The sequence below is a fragment of the Equus asinus genome, chromosome 26 (genome assembly GCF_041296235.1).
Source record: "Equus asinus isolate D_3611 breed Donkey chromosome 26, EquAss-T2T_v2, whole genome shotgun sequence".
In the NCBI taxonomy this organism is placed as follows: domain Eukaryota; kingdom Metazoa; phylum Chordata; class Mammalia; order Perissodactyla; family Equidae; genus Equus; species Equus asinus.
Genome location: NC_091815.1, coordinates 37,550,864 through 37,568,389, shown reverse-complemented (window position 1 = coordinate 37,568,389; position 17,526 = coordinate 37,550,864). Strand labels below are relative to the sequence as shown.

The 17,526-nt window shown below is 54.3% G+C and overlaps 1 protein-coding gene across 1 annotated transcript; it reads right to left on the bottom strand.

Moving 5' to 3' along the window:
• Positions 1-1,353: 1,353 nt before the first annotated feature.
• On the bottom strand, positions 1,354-17,241 carry CACNG8 (calcium voltage-gated channel auxiliary subunit gamma 8). The gene is made up of 5 exons (XM_014856695.3): positions 16,947-17,241; positions 13,858-14,320; positions 5,224-5,307; positions 3,811-3,951; positions 1,354-2,247 (listed from the first exon to the last, which is right to left on the bottom strand). The coding sequence occupies exons 2-5, from the start codon at positions 14,033-14,035 to the stop codon at positions 1,484-1,486; spliced, it is 1,167 nt and encodes a 388-aa protein (XP_014712181.3). The 5' UTR covers positions 14,036-14,320; positions 16,947-17,241; the 3' UTR covers positions 1,354-1,483.
• Positions 17,242-17,526: the final 285 nt, after the last annotated feature.

The following is a 17,526-nucleotide window of genomic DNA, read 5'->3' as shown; positions in this document are numbered from 1 at the left end:
TCTCGATGGCTCCTCCTTGAGAGCAGAGTAGGGTCTGTTTCCCTGTGTCACCTCGGGGGATGCTGATTCTAACACACTGCCTGGTGTGTTGGCAGAGGCGCAAAAATGTCAACGAGTGCTTGGCTGAATTAACGAGTGAAGCACGAATCTCTGAGTCCCAGTGTTTCTCCAGAGCACCAGACGCCATGCCTGCACTTCAGTACTTGTGTAATTGTGTGCTTCCTCCCACCAGGGTGAGTTTCAAGGGCCAGTGCCCGTGTTTGATGCCGAATTTCAGCGTGTGTCTGCCTCTTGCTCTCCCTTCTGAGTTCCTGCCTCCCTTTGTACACCATTCACGGTAGGGAGGCTCCTGCTTAAAGTCATTCCGTGGCTTCCTGCTGCCCTTAGAATAAAATCTAAACTCTGGACTAAACTACAAGTCCCTGGGCAGTCTGGTCCTGTCTACATCGCCAGCCTCATCTCGCTCCATCTACACCTGGCTCTCTACACTTTAGCTCTCTCTGGAAACTCTTCCTGCCCCAGGGCCTTTGCATATGCTGTTCTCTAGCTGAGACACATCCCCCAGCTTCCCCTGGATGGCTTTCTGTCATCCTTTCAGTGTCAGCTAAAATAACCCTTTCTTTCAAACTAGGTTAAGCCTCCCTGACGAAGCATTTCGTAGCCCTCCAGATTTTTCTTATGTCCTAATTGTAACTTACTGTTTGTGTACACAATTCTTTGATTAATGTCTGTCTCATGCATAAGATGTACGCTCTGTGAGGACGTTGGGGACCCTGTCCGTCTTGCTCTCTTGTGTAGCTCAGCATTCAGCACATTGCTGAGCACTTAGGTACACAAATAAAATTGCCAGTAATGAATGAATGAGTTCCTCTCTGTGCCTGTTGATTTTCCCTGTCCAGCACCCCCGCCAACCCAGTACACAGCAGGTGCTTAATAAACCCTTGTGGAATAATGAATGAAAAATGAATGAATGAATGCCCACGTCCACCCCTTGTCCCTTGCCTTTCTGCTTCCCTTCTCTTTACCTTGGTCTCTTCAGATAAAGCGTCTATATAGTTTGTAGATATAACTATATATTCGTGTGTTTTGGGCCCCTCTCCAGGAGTTGGGCTGGGCTGGGAGTCCCTCCCTCCCCACCGCCCCGCCCCCACATGCACACAGCAAAACATTAAAAAGAAAACATCTCGAAACTGCAAAAAACACCACAGCCCTCCCCCCTCCCCCCCAATCCCACAAAAAAATAAAACACGACGCTCCCTCACAACGGCCCCCTCCTTTCCCTTCCCTTCCCCCTCCCTCGGGGTCCCTGATTCGGAGGGTCGGGGGCGCCCCCCCACGCCGGGGTGAGGGGGGGAAAGGCCAAGCAGTCTCCAGCGCGCTCGCGGGGAGGGAGGGGGGCGCCCCCGACCCCCGGCAGCCTCGTTGCACGCGCGCCCGCGCACGCGCCCCGGACACGCCCCCCTCGGCGCCCCCCGTCGCGCCCCTACACGGGCGTGGTTTTCCTGTTGAGCGTGTTGGTGTTGGAGGCGGCGGCCTCCTTGGCCAGGGTCCCGGGGGCGGGCGCGGCGGGCGCGGGCGGCGCGGGGGCGGGCGCGGCGGGCGGCCCGGTGACCGTGACCGTGACGCCGCCGCCCGCCTCCTTGGGGAAGGCGTTGTGCAGCGTGAGGAAGCCGGGCGCCCCCCCGCGGTCCCGCTCGGCGCCCGCCCCGCCGCCGCCGCCGCCGCCGCCGCCGCCCCCCGCGCCCCCCGCCGCGCCGCCGTACGCGCCGCCGCCGCCGCCGGCCCCCGCCAGCCCCGCGGCCACGCTGCCCTTGGACGGGTCGCGGCTGAGCGTGTACATGGAGATGTCCGTGGAGGCGAAGCCCGGGCCCCCGGCGCCGCCGGGAGACGCGTCCCGCGACGGCGACGGCTCGCTGGAGCGGGAGCTAGAGCGGGAGCGGCGGCGGTAGCGGAAGCGGTAACTGGGCAGACGGAGGATGGCCGAGGGGCCGCTCCCGCCACTGCCGCCCGCGCCCCCGCCGGCCTTGAGCAGGTCCGAGCGAGACTGGCAGTGCGCCTCGCGGCTGCGCTCGATGTAGATGTTGACGGCCAGCACGCCGATCACCTCGGCCAGGATGAACGACAGCCCGCCGAAGTAGAAGGACCAGCCGTACGAGTAGTGGTTCTTCTTCTCCTCGTCCCGCTTCGGGCCCGGCTCGCCCGCGTTGGCCGAGATGTACACGATCACGCCGATGATGTTGCTCAGGCCTGGGCGGGGACGGTCAGACGGGAGCCTCGAGGCCACCCCGGCCCTGTCCCCGGCCCCGCCCGGAGGTCCCGCGCAGCTCGCCCGGGGTGGGGGGTGTGGGGGCACCTAGGCTCCATCTCCTTGATGGCCTGGGCCCCGCCTCGAGGGGTCCAGACCCCGCCCCGGATGGTCCAAGCTCCCTCCCAAATTGTCTACACTCCTCCTTGCCTGGCCCAGACCCCACCTCGCGCTGGTCTAAGCTCCACCCCCTGGTGGCCTGGGCCTCGCCCCGAGGGGCCCAGACCCCGCCTGGATGGTCCCAGCCTTTCCCAGATGGCCGAAACTCCTGCCCAGCTGGCCCAGGGCCCTGCCCTGTGCTGGTCTAAACTCCACCCCGAGATGGCCTAGGCCCCGCCCCAAAGGGTCCAGACACTACCTCGGATGATCCAAGCCAGGTCCCAGGTGGTCTAAAGTCCGCTCCAGCCGCCAAGCCCCGCCCCACCTGATCTAGGCCCCACCCCAAATGACCAAAGCCCCACTGTCAGCTAGTGCAGGCCCCACCTCCACTGGTCTAGTCTAAACCCCGCCCCAGCTGGCCCAGGCCCTGCCCCGGGTGGTCTAAACTCCGCCCCTAACGTTATCAGCCTGGGTCTCCCCGAGGTCCCAGCCTCTATTCGTTTAAACTGTTAATGAGGATATCCCGCTCTGACTCTCTAGGCCCTGACTCCTGCTGACCTAAACTCTTCCTTTCATGATGCCATCGCAGCCTGGTTATACATTCTAGGCCCTTCCTCTGTTGGTGTAAAGTTCGTCTTTATTAGAGCAGGTGCCCCTCTACTCCAAACCCCGCCCGCGGCAGGTCTAGGTCAAGCCCCGCCCACTGTCCCGGGTTCAGGCAGCCCGCCCCCTGCAGATCTCGACCCATCGCCAAAGCACACCCTGCTCTTTATGCTAAATCCTCCCTCTCCTCCCCTGGCTTCCACCCCTTCGGAAAAGCTCTGCTCCCTGGAATTTCCCAGCACTACTCATTGCGGGTAGAAAGGGGGTCTTGCCCCTTAATGACATGCCTCGCTCGGAGTTGCTCCGGATGGTTTCCCAGGACCGGCCCCTTCTTGGATCCACCGGGGTCCAGGAGGCCCCGCCCCCTAGAGTAGGTTTCTCCCCATCTGCAGCCGATTCACTCTCTCATTCTCAGGCCTGGTCCTCCTACGCCAGCCTCACCTCTCTATCTTCAAGACCCCAGTTCTGCCTAGAAGTCCCACCCCTTCACCCAAGCTCCTCCCCTTCCGTCTCCAGAACCGCGGGTTTTGGAACCTCAACTCCCTGCTTTCCAGATTACGAGCTAGACACCTGTCTGCGCTGGGTTCACTCCCCCGAAGACGGCGCGAAGGCGACACCTACCTTTCCCAGCGGGTGACGATGGAGCTTGGGAAGAGCCTAAGAAGGCTCCGGGCCCCAGGGGGCGCCGGGGGCAGGGTCGCTTTGCAGACGCGCGCGCGGACACACACATACACACACACACACACGTGCGCGCGCGCAGGTGGGCCGCCCCGGCCGGCCACCCCCTCCCCTCTGCCTCTCACCTGCTGCCACGAACAGGATCCCTGCGCCCAGAATGATGTTTCTCTTGGACTTGTAGACCCGGGAGGCCGCCACGCACACGCCCCCGAGCAGCAGCAGGATGGCGCTGAGGATGGGGAAGATGCTGGAGGCTCGGACGACTCCTGCGAGGGAGAAAGGAGACGGGGGGAGTGGGAGAGAGAGGGGGTGGGAGCCGGGGCAGTCAGCCGCGGCCGCCTGCACGCCCCGCGCCTCGTGTCCCCTGCCTGCTTCCGTCTCTGCGTCTCTCTCTTCCGTCCCTCGCTGGTTCTCCAACTCTCCCTCTCTGCCTGTATTCTGGTTACTTTACTTTTTGCCTCATTCTCGCTCTTCTTTAAATTTTCTCTATTTCTCGGTCTGATTTCCTCTGCCTCTTTTTCTTCGTCCCTTTCTTTCTTCCTCAGTCTATTTTTCTCTGGTGGCATTTTTTTTTTCTTTTTATTTCTCTAAATCACTCTCCTCTTTTTCTCTGAACTTCTCCCTTTCTCTGTGGACCCTCTCTCTTACTCTTTTTCCTTCTCGCACGCTCCTTTCCTTCCTCTCTTCTGCGCATTTCTTTCCTTTCTCCAGATGCCTCTTTCTATCAAATTTCTTAATATCGCTCCCCACCAGACCCCCTTTCTGCCTGGCTTCATCTACCTCTCTGGATTCCTCCTCCTTCTCTCTCTCCCCCTCCCTCTTCCTTCATCTTTCCCTCCCTCCTTCCTTTTCCCTCTCTCTCCCTCTCTGACTCTCTCTCTCTGCCCCCACCCCGCTTCTGCCTGGCTTCGTCTATTGCTCTAGGCTTCCCTTCCTCTCTCCCTCTTCCTCTCATCTCTCTTTCCCTTTCTCTGTCTCTCTCTCTCTCTGTCTCTCTCTTTCTCTCTCTTTCTCTCTCTCTCTCTTTTTGCAGTCATTTCCACCACCCCACCACCACCCTCCCCCCAAACCTCAGGCAACCAGATTTTGCGATTTCTGAGCCAGGCTGAGGCCGCAGCCAATCATAATTCAGGATTTGCCGCGTTCTCGGGGTAGCCACCAATCGCACCACGGGCTTCCCCAGCCAGCTCCCGAGAGTGGCCAGTCCGCGCCGCAGATTGCCTCACAGCGCTGGGCTCAGTGGCCAATCCCAGCCCAGGGAGCAACAACCAGTCACGGCGCGGAGTTGCCGCGAGTGCCCAGTACAGCACAGCGGCCAATCAGCTCCCGGGATCCCCCCTCAGCCCGCCCCAAGGTGAGAGGTGGGGGCGGGAGAGAGACCACTGAGCCAATCGGGGACCAGAGGATCTCAGTGTCCGGACGTGGATTGGCTGGCAAGCCCATCTCTGCTTGTCGCTCTAAGTGCCGGGCCCCCTCTCTACACCCCCGACCCGCCCCGGACCGGCAGTCCCGCCATTCAGACCCAGACCCACACGTACGGAGCAGATACTCCGCGCTGTCATGGTCGTAGTCCGTGTCCTCCGGGAAATGGTTGATCTTCACGCAGACGCCTCTTTTCAACCCTGGAGGGGGATGGGAGTGGTGGTGGCAGTATTTAAGAGTTGGGGGGAATCTCCGGTGAGAGAAGACCCTCCCCCTCCCCAAATCCCTTCTCTCTCTGGGCTGATTGGGGGAAAGGAAGTCCTTGCTCCTGAGCCTGTCTCGGCATCTGGGACAAACTTTCAACCCCTCTGGCCTCAGTTTCCCCACCTGTTAAAAGGAAAAGAAAGAAAAAAAACCCATCCAACACCATTAAAAGGCCACAAGGACCTTTGCCCTGGAAACTCTTCGAGTACACTCAGCTTCTCTGGCCTTCTGTTTCCACCCTGCAAGGAAGAAGGCATTGGTTTCAGCAGTGTCAGAGCGCCCTTCTAACTCTGAACTTGCGGACAAGTCTGAAAATGGGTAGGAAACGAAGAAAGGGGCTACGCAGGGCGAGGACTACATTTCCCATGAGGCCCTATGAGGTCTTGAGTCCAATGGTGAGGAGAGACCAGCCCCAGTGGATCATGGGAGTTGTAGTCTCTTCAATATAGGGAGCGAGCTTCTCGGTGTCTTTCCGCACTGAACGTGGAATCCTCTGAAAGGAGATGGAGTGGTTGGAGCAAGCAGAGGCATGTGAGGAGATGAAGTATGCCTCTAGGGGTCATGCACTCTCACCCCCTGCCTTCCTCCCAGAATTCTCCTCACCTAGCTGGAGACTGATTATAAGTAAGTACAAATATAAATACATTTAGTTTCCTCAATTCTCCAGGCTCCTTCCAACCTCCAGGCACTTGCCCATGCTGTGGAACATTCCGCTCACATTCTTCACTGACGAAAAACTTACCCTGCAAGTGGGCACCTCACGGGGCATCTGCTTGAGGAAGCTTTCCGGGTGCGTGTGTGTGTGTGTGTGCACATGCACGCCTCCCACCAAAGTTGGGTCAGTTCTCCGCCCCCGCCCGGGGTCCAGCAGCTCCCTGTGCTACCCCCCCCTTTCTGGCATGCATTGGGTTGATTTATGATCTTCTTTCTGAGCAAGCTCAGAGTTCCTGCAGGGGGAAGGCATGCAGTCTGATTCCGCTGTGTGTCCCTAGCATTGCCTGGCACAAAGGATGCTTCAAGAAATGGGTGTTGAATGAAAGAATAAATGAATGCATGAATGAAATTATGAATGATTATAAGGATAGCAGAAGGGGAGAATCAAGGCAGAAGATGATAGGAGAAGGAATGGGATAAGGGAAAGGATTGAGAAGAAAGAATGTAAGGAGTGAATAATTCCACTAAGAGCTAACATTTTTTAAGGGCTTCCTAGGAGGATTAACTCCTCTGGAGCTCCCAATTGTCCTGTGAAAAAGATAATGTTATTGGTGTCCTGCAGTGGCCAAACATTGGGAATTGGAGTCACACTGCTTGATAATGAAGTCCGACTCCATCACGTCCTTATTCTGTGACCTTGCTGGCATTACTCATGCCAATTTGCTTCAATCTCTTCTCCTATAGGAAGTGGATAATTGGATGGACCTCACAGGTTTGTTGTGAGGATTGAATCCAAGTAAAGAGATTTAGCACTTTGCCTGGAACAAAATTAAGTGCTCAGTTGGCATTAGTCAATATACCCATTGTCCGAATGAGGAAACAGAGGCACAGAAAGGGTTCATCAATTCACAGCTGATGGGTAGTGGAAGCAGAATTCAAACACACAGCAATTTGCTCCACTGTAATGTAAGCATCTGGGTGGTTCACCACTGTATTCCTAGCATCTAGAACAATGCTTAGCACACAGTAGGAGCTTAATAAATATTTTTATGAAAGAATGATTGACTGGGCCAACAAGCACATGAAAAGATGCTCAACATCCTTAATCATTAGAAAAATGCAAGTCAAAACCACGAGATACTCTCATAGATATGAGATACCATCCCACTAGGAAGGCTACTACAAAAAATGATTAAAAAACAAACCAGAAGACAACAAGTGTTTGCGATATGGAGAAATTGGAACCTTTGTGCGCTGTTGGTGGGAATGTAAAATGGTGCAGTCGCTATGGAAAATAATATGGAGGCTCCTCAAAAAATTAAAAACGGAATTATCATAGGATCCAGCAATTCCACTTCTGGGTACATACCCAAAACAATTAAAAGCAGGGTCTCTAAGAAATATTTTTACATACATTTTTATAGCAGCATTATTCACAACAGCCAAAAGCAACACACGTGTCTATCAACAAATGAATGGATAAATGAAATGTGGTATATACATACAGTGGAATATTATTCAGCCTTAAAAAGTAAGCGAATTCTGACACATGCCACAATGTAGATGAACCCTGAGGACGTTAAGTGAAGTAAGCCAGTCATAAAAATACAAATACTGTATGATTCTACTTATGTGAGGTATCTAGAATAATCCAATTCATAGAGACAGAAAGCAGACCGATGGTTGCTAGGGGCTGGGAGGAGGGCGGGTGGGGAGTTGTTCAATGGGGACAGAGTCTAAGTTTTGCAAGATGAGAAGAGTTCTGGAGATTGGGTGCACAACAATGTGAATGTACTTAACACCACTGAGCTGCACACCTAACAGTGGTTAAGATGATAAATTTTATGTTACGGCTGTTTTACCACAATTTTAAAAAAAGAATGATTGAATGAATGAATGAATGAATGAATCTACACCTCTCAAGTGCAAATTCTTACCCATCAGCACATCCATTATGGTGTGGCAGGTAAGCCTGTGGGTTCAAGTTCTCCTCTCTTGAAGGGGATCATAGTATTTCTCTCAAAACATGAATGATAATTAAATGAGATTGAGCATGTAAAGCTCACACCACGCAGATGCTCGACAGATCAGTGGTGACAGCAGTCATGATAACTAGTACTTACTGAGGGCTAACCACGCACCAGGCACCGCTCCAAGCATTTGACAGACATCAACGCACTCAATACTTAAGACAAACCCTAGGGATACCAAGCAATAATAGTGTCCCTGCTTTACAGATGAGGAAACTGAGGCAGAGAGTTGAAGGAGTTGCTCAATCTCATGTGGATGGTAAGTCAAGGGGAGGAGAGTCCAGTGTGGCTGGGCTTCAGAGGTGAGCATAGATGGGGCAGTGGAATATGGTGCCCCAGAACATGAGTCCAGAGTGCTCTGGACTCACATGTCAGGGCTGCCACTTCCCATCTCTGTGGCTTTTGGGGCTTGAATGCCCCTGAGCCTCAGCTTCCTCATTTGGAAAATGAGGGCAATGATATGACCTTATAGGATTTGATAAGGGTTCAATGAGACCCACAGTCAAGGGCAGAATCCACAGGGGTTATGCAGCATGCCTGTGTGGGTTATGCCACCCTACTGGGCCAGGAGCTTTTTGTGTGAAGGGATGGCAGTGACGTGTCCCTGAGTCTCCCGCAGGCCTGCCTAGCACAGACCTGGGTAGGCGAGGGTGAAGGGGGAGGATGCTGTGGCGAGGACACATGGAGAAGTGGGTTCCAGATGGCTCTGCCCCTCACATATTGAGTGGACATGTGGCTGACTCACTTCCCCTTTCTGGCCATCAGCCTCCTGCTTTGACAAACTCAAGAGTGGTAATAATACCTTCTGCAAGGATTCCGTGAGATAATAAGACATGCAAAGTGCTGAGTGTGGGGTCTTTACACAGTCAGGTCGCATAAATGCGGCTGTGGGTCCAGGTTCTTGAGTCCTGAGAGAGGACCTAGGACGGCAGCTGAGATTCAGGGGTGGGGGTGGGGGTATGGGTTCTAGACCCATAGGGATGCCATCAGCCCCAGCTGGCTCTTGGGCACTTGAATCATGGCAATTGAGATGAGCTGTGAGCATAAGATACATCCCCAGTTTCAGACTTGGTATGAAAAGCATACATAAGATATCACTAATAATTTTTATATTAATTACTTGTTAAAATGATAATAGTTTGGCTATGTTTGGTTAAATAAAAGATATTAACTTTTATATTAATTCATTATATTGTGTAAATTATGTTTATTGCATTGTATTCACCCAAATTTCTCCTTTTTTTTTTTTTTTGAGGAAGATTAGCCCTGAGCTAATTACTGCCAATCCTCCCCTTTTTGCTGAGGAAGCCTGGCCCTGAGCTAACATCCATGCCCATCTTCCTCTGCTTTATACGTGGGATGCCTACCACAGCATGGCATGCCAAGCGGTGCCATGTCTGCACCCGGGATTGGAACTGGCGAACCCCGGGCCGCTGAAGCAGAACATGCACACTTAACTGCTGCGCCACCGGCCGGCCCCTACTTTTTACTTCTTTTAACGTAGCTACTAGAAAAATTTAAATCATATTGCAGCTCGTTTGGTGTTTCTATTGGGCTGTGCTGGGAGAGAGGCTGGGGCTTCTGGGTTATCAAGGAAGAGAGACTCAGGGCTCGGTCACCTGAATTCCTAATAATAAGGACAATAATAAGGATAAGAACAACAACAAAGTATAAACTACATAGTCGATCCCTTACTCTGTGCCTGCCAGCCTTTAAAATGCTTTACACCTGCCAGCTCATCGAGTCCCTCTCAATGAGCTAGGGGCTGTGGTTGTGGCTGTTATAACCCTGTGGCTCGGGGCTATGATGATCTCCATTTCACCAATGAAGGAAATGAGGCACAGAGAGGTTAAAGCGTATATGGCCCAAGCTCACCCCGCTGTGTGTGGCAGGCAGGAGGTAAACCCAACGCTCGTGCTCCAAAGTTTGTGTCCAAATGACTACATTCTACTGCATCTCCCAGAGACTCAAGGGGAGATGGGATGGAACCCAAGAATTCCCCAGGGACACAGCGCCTTCAGGAGGCAATAGCTCAGGGGACCAGTTTCTCCACTCCTGGATCCCCGATGGGCTGAAGGCTAGTGGACGTGTTGCTTTGTTCTCCTAGGAAACAAAACAGACCTGGATTCGAATCCGGATGCTGCCTATTAGCTGTGTGACTTTGGGAAAGGCATTCCACTTCTCCGAGCCTTTGCCTCCATTTCTAGAAGCTGGGGATAACAGTACATCCTTCACAGGGTTATTGTGAGCATTCGGTGACAAACAAATGACGATTATAGCAACAATAAAGCCAGCCTTCATTTACCCCCGCCTTAAAACACTTACTTCCTTTGGCTTCCAGAGCACCCACTTACTTCATTTTCCCCCAACCTCTGTGGCCACTCCTTTCTCTGCTCCCTTTGATGGCTCCTTCTCGTCTCTGATTGTCTTTTCATAGTGGACGAGCTCAGGCTGCAGTCCTTCAACTGATTTTTTGACTCATCTCTGTCTCATCTCACTCTCTCGGTGACCTCATCCATCCACATGCAATGACCCCCCCAATTTTTATCTCAGCCCAGACTCTCCCCTGAACTCTGGCCTCATCTAATCTATCAGATCGCTAACAGCCGGGACCAGAAGTCAGCAAACTCCGGCCCCCGGGCCAAACCCAGCCTGCCAAATCCAGCCAAGAATGGGTTTCACATCCTTTAAATGATTGAAAAACTGTCAAAGACCATTTTGCGGTAGGTGAAAATGATATAAGGTTCCAATGTCAGTGTCCATGAATGAAGTTTGATTGGAACACAGCCGCCCTCATTCACTCCCGGCGTGTCCCAGGCTGTTTTCAGGAGTACACTCCACAAAGCCTAAAATATCGAACGTATGCCGCTTTATAGGGCCTTTCCTGTGCTGATCCCTGTCCCAGATGACGTCTCTAACAGGCATCCTAAGCTTAACGTGTCCAAAACTGAGCTCTTGATAGCCCCTCTTATAATAAACTAGATAAGAGAAAATAAAATAAATGAAATAAAATACCTCCTGTTCAATCTGATGAATGCCCTCGGAGCCCCATTCTCAGGTGCTCAGGTCACAGTCTTAGAGCAGTGACAAGGGGTGGCAATGGGTTGTCACGACTGGGAAGTTGCTACTGGCATTTAGAAGACAGAGGCCAAGGATGCTGGTAGACGTCCTACAATGCACAGGACAGCTCCCCAGAACACAGAATTATCCATCCCAAATGTCCACGGCACTGAGGCTGAGAAACACTGCGTCGGAGACATGCGGCCTCTTCTCTCTCTCATACCCCACAACTGCTCCGTCAGCAATTCCTGCCCGCTGCAGCTTCCGACATATTCTGAATTCACCTCCCGGACTCCACAGCTCCCACCCGGGACAAGCCACTTCCTGTTTCCCTCCGGTCTTCTTGGTTTCTCAACACAGCAGCAGGAGTGATCCCGGTAACGTTTAAGGCAGCTCATGTCACTCCTCTGCTCAAAAGCCTCTGATGTGAAAAGCAAAATACATTGCAGGGACCAGAAGAACGAGCGAGATCAGGGCGCTGTCATCTCTTTGACCGCAGCTCAGACCGTGTCCCCAAGCCTCACTGGCTCCCCCTGGTCATCAACCGCGCAGGCTCCCACCTCAGGGTGTCTGCGTTCCCTGTTTCTACAGCCTGAAGCAGTTCCTCCAGTCGGCCACGTGGCTCCATCTCTCACTTCCTTCAGCCCTCCACTCGATGTCACCTCCTCAGTGAAGCTTTTCCCAGTCCCCTTATCTACAATTTCACACACATACCCTGACGCTTTCCATGCCCTTTGCTCTTTTTCCTCCTTAGCACTTAGCTCTAATACCCTAAATGTTTTACTTACTTATGTCTCTTATTATTTGTCTCTCCCTTTAGAATATAAGACATATAAAAACAGGGATTTTTTTTTGTCTATCTTTTTTTTTTTCCCATTGCTGTAGCCCTGGAATCAAGAACAATTCCTGGCATATAGTATAAACTCAATAAATGTTGGTTGTTAAATGAATGACTGGATGAGTGGCATTCTTGCTATATGCTGTACTCTGTCATAGGGGATTCACAAGGGAAGCCCCCACCCTTGGCTCTGTGCCTGATGCTTGGTCAGACCAACGAATGCACATGAACTCGAATGCCCACAGGAAGAAGAAAGTAACATAATGAGAGAAGTGGATGGATGTGAGGTGATAGGGAGTGGAGGTGACTGTGGGGAAATGGAAATCTCCATGCCCGATCTGAAGAAGCAGTTGCTACTCAGATCTGGCCACTTGTGGCCATTGCAGGATGCAGGCCCCATGTTGTCACATCTTCCGCTAGTTCAAAAGAAGCCGGAAATCAGATTTTCAGTGTGAAGTCTTCCTATTTTTAAATTTGGCAACTGATTCAGATTTTGGTTTTGGTTTTAACCACTCTGCAAACCATACAAAGCACATCTGCAAGTCCCATCCATCAGACCTGAGTTCTCTTGGCTCTGCCCCAGTCACAGCCGGGTGACCTTGGGCAAGTGGCTTAACCTCTCTGGGCCTCAGTTTCCTCATCCCTGACAGGAGGCTGGCACCCACCTCATAGGATCAGAAGGAGATGATAACATTCCTTGCTCATTGAGAGTGCTCAGAGGAGGAAAGAATAGGAAAAGAGAGAGATAAAAAGAAGTGAAAGGATTTCCATCTTTCTGGTGCGGGAGGGAGAGCCTCAGGATTGGCTAGTCCCACTCCCTGTTGCAGATGAGGGCTGTGAGGCTCAGGAAGGTGCAAGGTCAGGGTCACACAGGGGGACAGATGCACTGGCACCCCGTCTCCTGCTTCCCCCCAGCGCCTCCATGTTATGCGTCAATAAAATAACCAGGTTGAGAGTGGGAGAGAGGAGGTGCTGGAGAGGAGAGGGCAGGAGTCTGGGAGACGAGGAGGGGGAGGCAGAGGGATCTGGCATGGAGGGAAACTGCGAGAAGGAGAGCAGGACTGAGGGAAAGAAGGAAGGCGGATGTTAGAAGTGGCAGTGGACTCAGAAGAGAGAAGACTTAGAGAGAAGAAGTGAGGTGTGGAAGGAGGAAGAAGTGGAAGGAAGGCATGAGTGGAGGGAGGGCAAAGCAGAGCCGTGTGAAGAACAAAGGGGGACGAGGACCAGGATGGGAGGTGGGAAGAGATCCTGATGGGAGGCCTGGAGGGGAGAGGTAAGCAAGACAAGACAGTCTACAGGAGGAACAGAGGCAAGGCAGGAAAGACGAGAGGGTCCCGAGTGATGGCCGGAGGAGGCATGATGTTAGAGGGGGGAAACAGCCAAAGCGAGACGAAGGGATGGAGGTGACGAGGAGGGGGCTCTGAATGGGGCCAGAGAGGCAGGAACACTCAGAGGCTGAGGCAGGATGTGGGGAGAGAGGAGATGCAGTGGGCAGGAAGGAGGCGAGATGGGGCAGCTCTGGAGGAGGAGGGTCAAAATAAATGGTGAGGGGGGAAGGAAGGGGGAAGTGAGGCAGGGGGAGCCCCATGTGTAGGGAGAGGTAAGAGGGAGGGATGAGGGGGGGAAGGAGACACAAATGAAGGAAAGATAAAGGGGTACAGAGCGGAGGAGGCACCCGGGCACCCATGTGCGGAGAGATGGAGTGGGGGCATGAATAGGGTGCACCGACAGAGGAGGGCCAGGATGCAGAGAGGGGTTGATATAGTAGGAGAGAGGAGTGGCAGGGGGTGAGCATGGTGGGAAAGAGCAGGAGGAGAGGGAGACCACTAATGGGGATGAGGGCAAACCGGCAGATTCCAGAGAGGGGAGGCTCAGATCTGGAGGCGGGGTCCTCCGCACCCTACCTTCCAGGCAGCAGATCCTCCAGAGGCCCGAGTGAGTGAGGCCGCCGGGGTCCTTCTTCTCGGAGGAGCCACTGCCCCCGCGGTGGGGCGGCCCGTCGTCGCCGGCCGTGAGGTTGGTGGTGTTACAGATGAAGGCGCGAGTGTAGAGCCAGTAGTCGGTGCTGATGGCGATGGTCATGAGGCCGAAGGCGGCGAAGGCGCCCACCGTCGTCAGCAGCACCTGCACCCCCTTCTCGCACCAAAGGCCCCTCTCTTCGTTCCAGCGTTTCAGCGACTCCAGTTTGACCACGGGCAGCCGGGGGGCCGTGGGCCACCACCGGGGCAGCGGGGGCGGGGCCGTGCCGGCGGTGGGGTGGGCACAGCGCAGGCAGAAGTCGGGGGCCCGGGGCCGGCGGGGCTGGGGAGGGGGCGGCGAGGAGGAGGCTCGGCGGGGAGCCGGTCAGAGAGCGGCCATGGTCGCCAGCTGGTGGAGGGCAGGGAGTGAGGTAGGGAATTAGACAAGAAGGCACCAGTACCTCCCCCGATCTCCCCACTGCCCCCCCCCCCCACTTCAGAAAGAACCCCCGCTGTTTCCCCGGTTGAAGGAACTCCTTCCACTCTGGTCCTCACTGCCTCCCTGTCTCTGAAAAAAATCTCCCTCTGCCCAGAGAAGTCTTTCCACTAACGCCGCTCCAGAAACACCCCCACCAGCCCTGGTAGGACGTTCCTCCAGCCTCTTCCAGCTCCTCCCCCTGTCCTCTGTCCTCAGCACAGGGAAAGCCATTTCTCATGTAGCCCCACTGCTTCCTCCTCCCCAGGAACTTCTTCCTCATTTCCTACGAGACCCCCATCACCATTCTCTCATAGTCCACCCCCTCTCCATCTCCCCCTACAAGTCCCCTCTCTTCACCTACGATGTCCTCTACTCAAGAAAAATAAATCTCTCAATCTCACCTCAGCTAAAAAGAAAAAAATCTTCCAATGAATCCTCAGTTTTCACAACTCAGAGAAACCACACGGTTCCCACCCCTGCCACCCCCACCCCACGGTCTCCTCTGTGTGTGAACCCGCTTCCTCCCTCAGACCCCTGTCTCTGGACCAAGGTTCTCAACCTCCAAGGCACCTTGAAATCACCAGAGGACCTTTCAAGATACTAATACCTGAGTCCCACCTGAGAAATTCCGAATTCAATCGTCTGGGGTGTGGCCCTGAGCATCTAGGTTTTTAAAAGCTCCCTGGGGGGTTCTCACGGCAACCAACCCATTGGACCCCTTGGATCCCCTGGTTTGGGAGAATGTTTCCCATCTCCATCACATCCCCTCTCACAGTCCCCACCAGCTCCCTTAGACAACCCCTCCGCATCCCCTACTATGTCTTTGACTCAAGGAAAATCCCCCATTCTTCCCTGTACTTCAAGAAGTCTTTGGAATCTGGCCCCCACTCTTTACAACTTAGACAAACTCATCATAACCATCACTTTCTCCTCCATTAAGAAAAATTTCTTCCATGAGCTCCACGGCATTTTCTACTCACAGGAATCCCTTCCTCCAGACCCCAAATTCCTCTCCATTCAGAAACCTCCCAAGCTCTGACCTGTACACCCGCTGCTGTCAAAGGAACCCCCCCAAGCCTGCCCGGCATCCCCCCACCCCATTCCTCTGCCCTTCCGCCATCCCCCTCTGCCTCCAGATTCCCCCACTGGAGCCCTTCTCATCGTCATCATAAGGATGAACCCCCAAACCCTAGATCTCCACAACTCACTTGGATCTCCACTCTTTCTTCAACTGACAAGAACCCCCCTCCACCCCCTCCCCTGACTTCTCTTAGATCCTGAAGAACTCCCTTCACTTTCACCCCCTTCCTCCACCCTCTCCAGCTCCCAGGATCTCCTCCACTCAGGAAAACCCACTTCCTGGCTCCCACCAACTTCCCTTCTTGGGTACACCCCCAGAACTCCCCCTACTATTTCACCTGTGGAGAAACATACACAGTACCCCCATTTTCTTCCAAGTTTAAAAAAGGCCCCCCTTCACAAACGGTGCCCCTCAGAAAAATTCGGCTTTCGAGATTACAACTCTCTTTCAATTAGGAATAATTTCCCACTCTGCACCGGCCCCCCCCCCCCCCCCCCCCCCCCCCCCCCCCCCCCCCCGCCCTCAGTGTCCATTCATCTCCCTCTTCCACAGAGTTCCACTACGAGCCCCCAGCCCTGCCTTCCCACCCTCCCAAAACCTTCCCTGCTGGCACTGGCCCCTGGCTGTTTCCAACACTCACTTTTTCCTAGACTTCTTCCCCCAAACCCCTTATTATAATTAAGAGCCTGGAAGCCTCAGAGGAGGGGAAAATAACACCCCAGGTCCCAGGACCGGGGTGACCTTGGCCTCCTCCGCCCCCATCAGCTGGCCCCCACTGGGTCTGCTCCGAAGAGGGGCTTTTGAAGAAGGTTGTCTATGGGGGGTGTCTCCATGGCAACTGGGCCTAGTGCCCCACACGTGTTCCCTCCCCCACCTCGACTCCTGCCTGCCCACACACGCAGCCCCTCCCCCAGCCCCATTCATCAGCGCCGGACACTGACAGCCCCCAGCCTCCCTCCCCGCCCCTTCTGGCCCCTTCCTCTCTTTCCTCTCCAGACAGACAGCTGAGTTTGTCTCCTCTCTATCTCTCGGCCTCCTCTCCCCATATCTGTGCCCCCTCACCACCAACACCACCACCTCCACTGTCCTAGCAAATTTCTGCTTCCACCGGGGCTGAGCCTGTGACCCCAGGATGCACCCCTCCTCCTGCTGGGCCCCTTACAACCCCGGGAATAAGGAGGGGATGGAGAGAGGGGATAAAGGAGGGAAATTCTCCATCAAAAAAAGATTTGAAGATCTTTTCATTTTGTCAGTTTGGGGGGCAATGGTTATAGGGACTCTCCCCTCAATCCATCTGTCAGCGGCAGCAAAGGAGGAGGGAGCAGGGGACCCCCAATTCTAAAGCTTCTGGATATGAGAGGGGTCACCCTCCCTTCTCCCCCTGAAGGGGTCCAGCTCCTTCCTCCAGAATTAGGGGCTCACAGAACCTTCATTCCACATCCACCCACCTCCGATTAATAAGAAGATCTGTCTCACCTCTGTTACGGATAGGTCAACTCTCCGATGCACTGGGGAGGGAACGGTGAGCCCCCCCCAGAAAAACCCTTGTGGCTCCCAATTCTCACTGCTCCCCCTCCCCCAGCAGCGAGGGACCCAGGCGTCCGACCTGGTTGGGAGGTGGAGATGAGGAGGCGTATGGGGAATGGGGGTGTTGGGGTGGGAGGGGAGGCCGAGGGGAGCTCTGAGCTCTGGCCCCAAGGGAGTGGGGGTCGGGATGGGGGGAAAAAAAAAGGTGAGGAGACAATTTGGTTCTCGTGTCGCTGGGTAAAGTGCGGAGCTGGAGGACGAGAGAGGGAGGGAGGAGGGAGCGGGGGGAGGGGGAGCTGCTGAGGATGGGGGAGCCACGGAGAGGAGATGGATGGGGGGGAGGGAAATGATGGGGGGGGCAGGGTCTGGGTGGCAGAAGGAAGCTGGAGAGAAAGAGCGAGAGAGACCCGGAGAGGGAGGAAGAGAGATGGAGAGAGACAAGGAGAAGCGGAAAGAGAGACCCAGAGACGGGAAACAGAAATGGGGGAGGAGAAATTTGGGGGAGGCAGCGGCTGGTAGCAGAAGGAAG

Excerpts from the sequence above, each read along its gene's own strand:
- CACNG8 (XM_014856695.3), bottom strand. The coding sequence starts at position 14,035 with ATGACCATCGCCATCAGCACCGACTACTGGCTCTACACTCGCGCCTTC. Across the intron at positions 3,952-5,223 it reads CAGCGCGGAGTATCTGCTCC|GAGTCGTCCGAGCCTCCAGC; the intron begins GTACGTGTGGGT and ends TCTCCCTCGCAG. Across the intron at positions 2,248-3,810 it reads GATCCTGTTCGTGGCAGCAG|GCCTGAGCAACATCATCGGC; the intron begins GTGAGAGGCAGA and ends GTCCCCGCCCAG.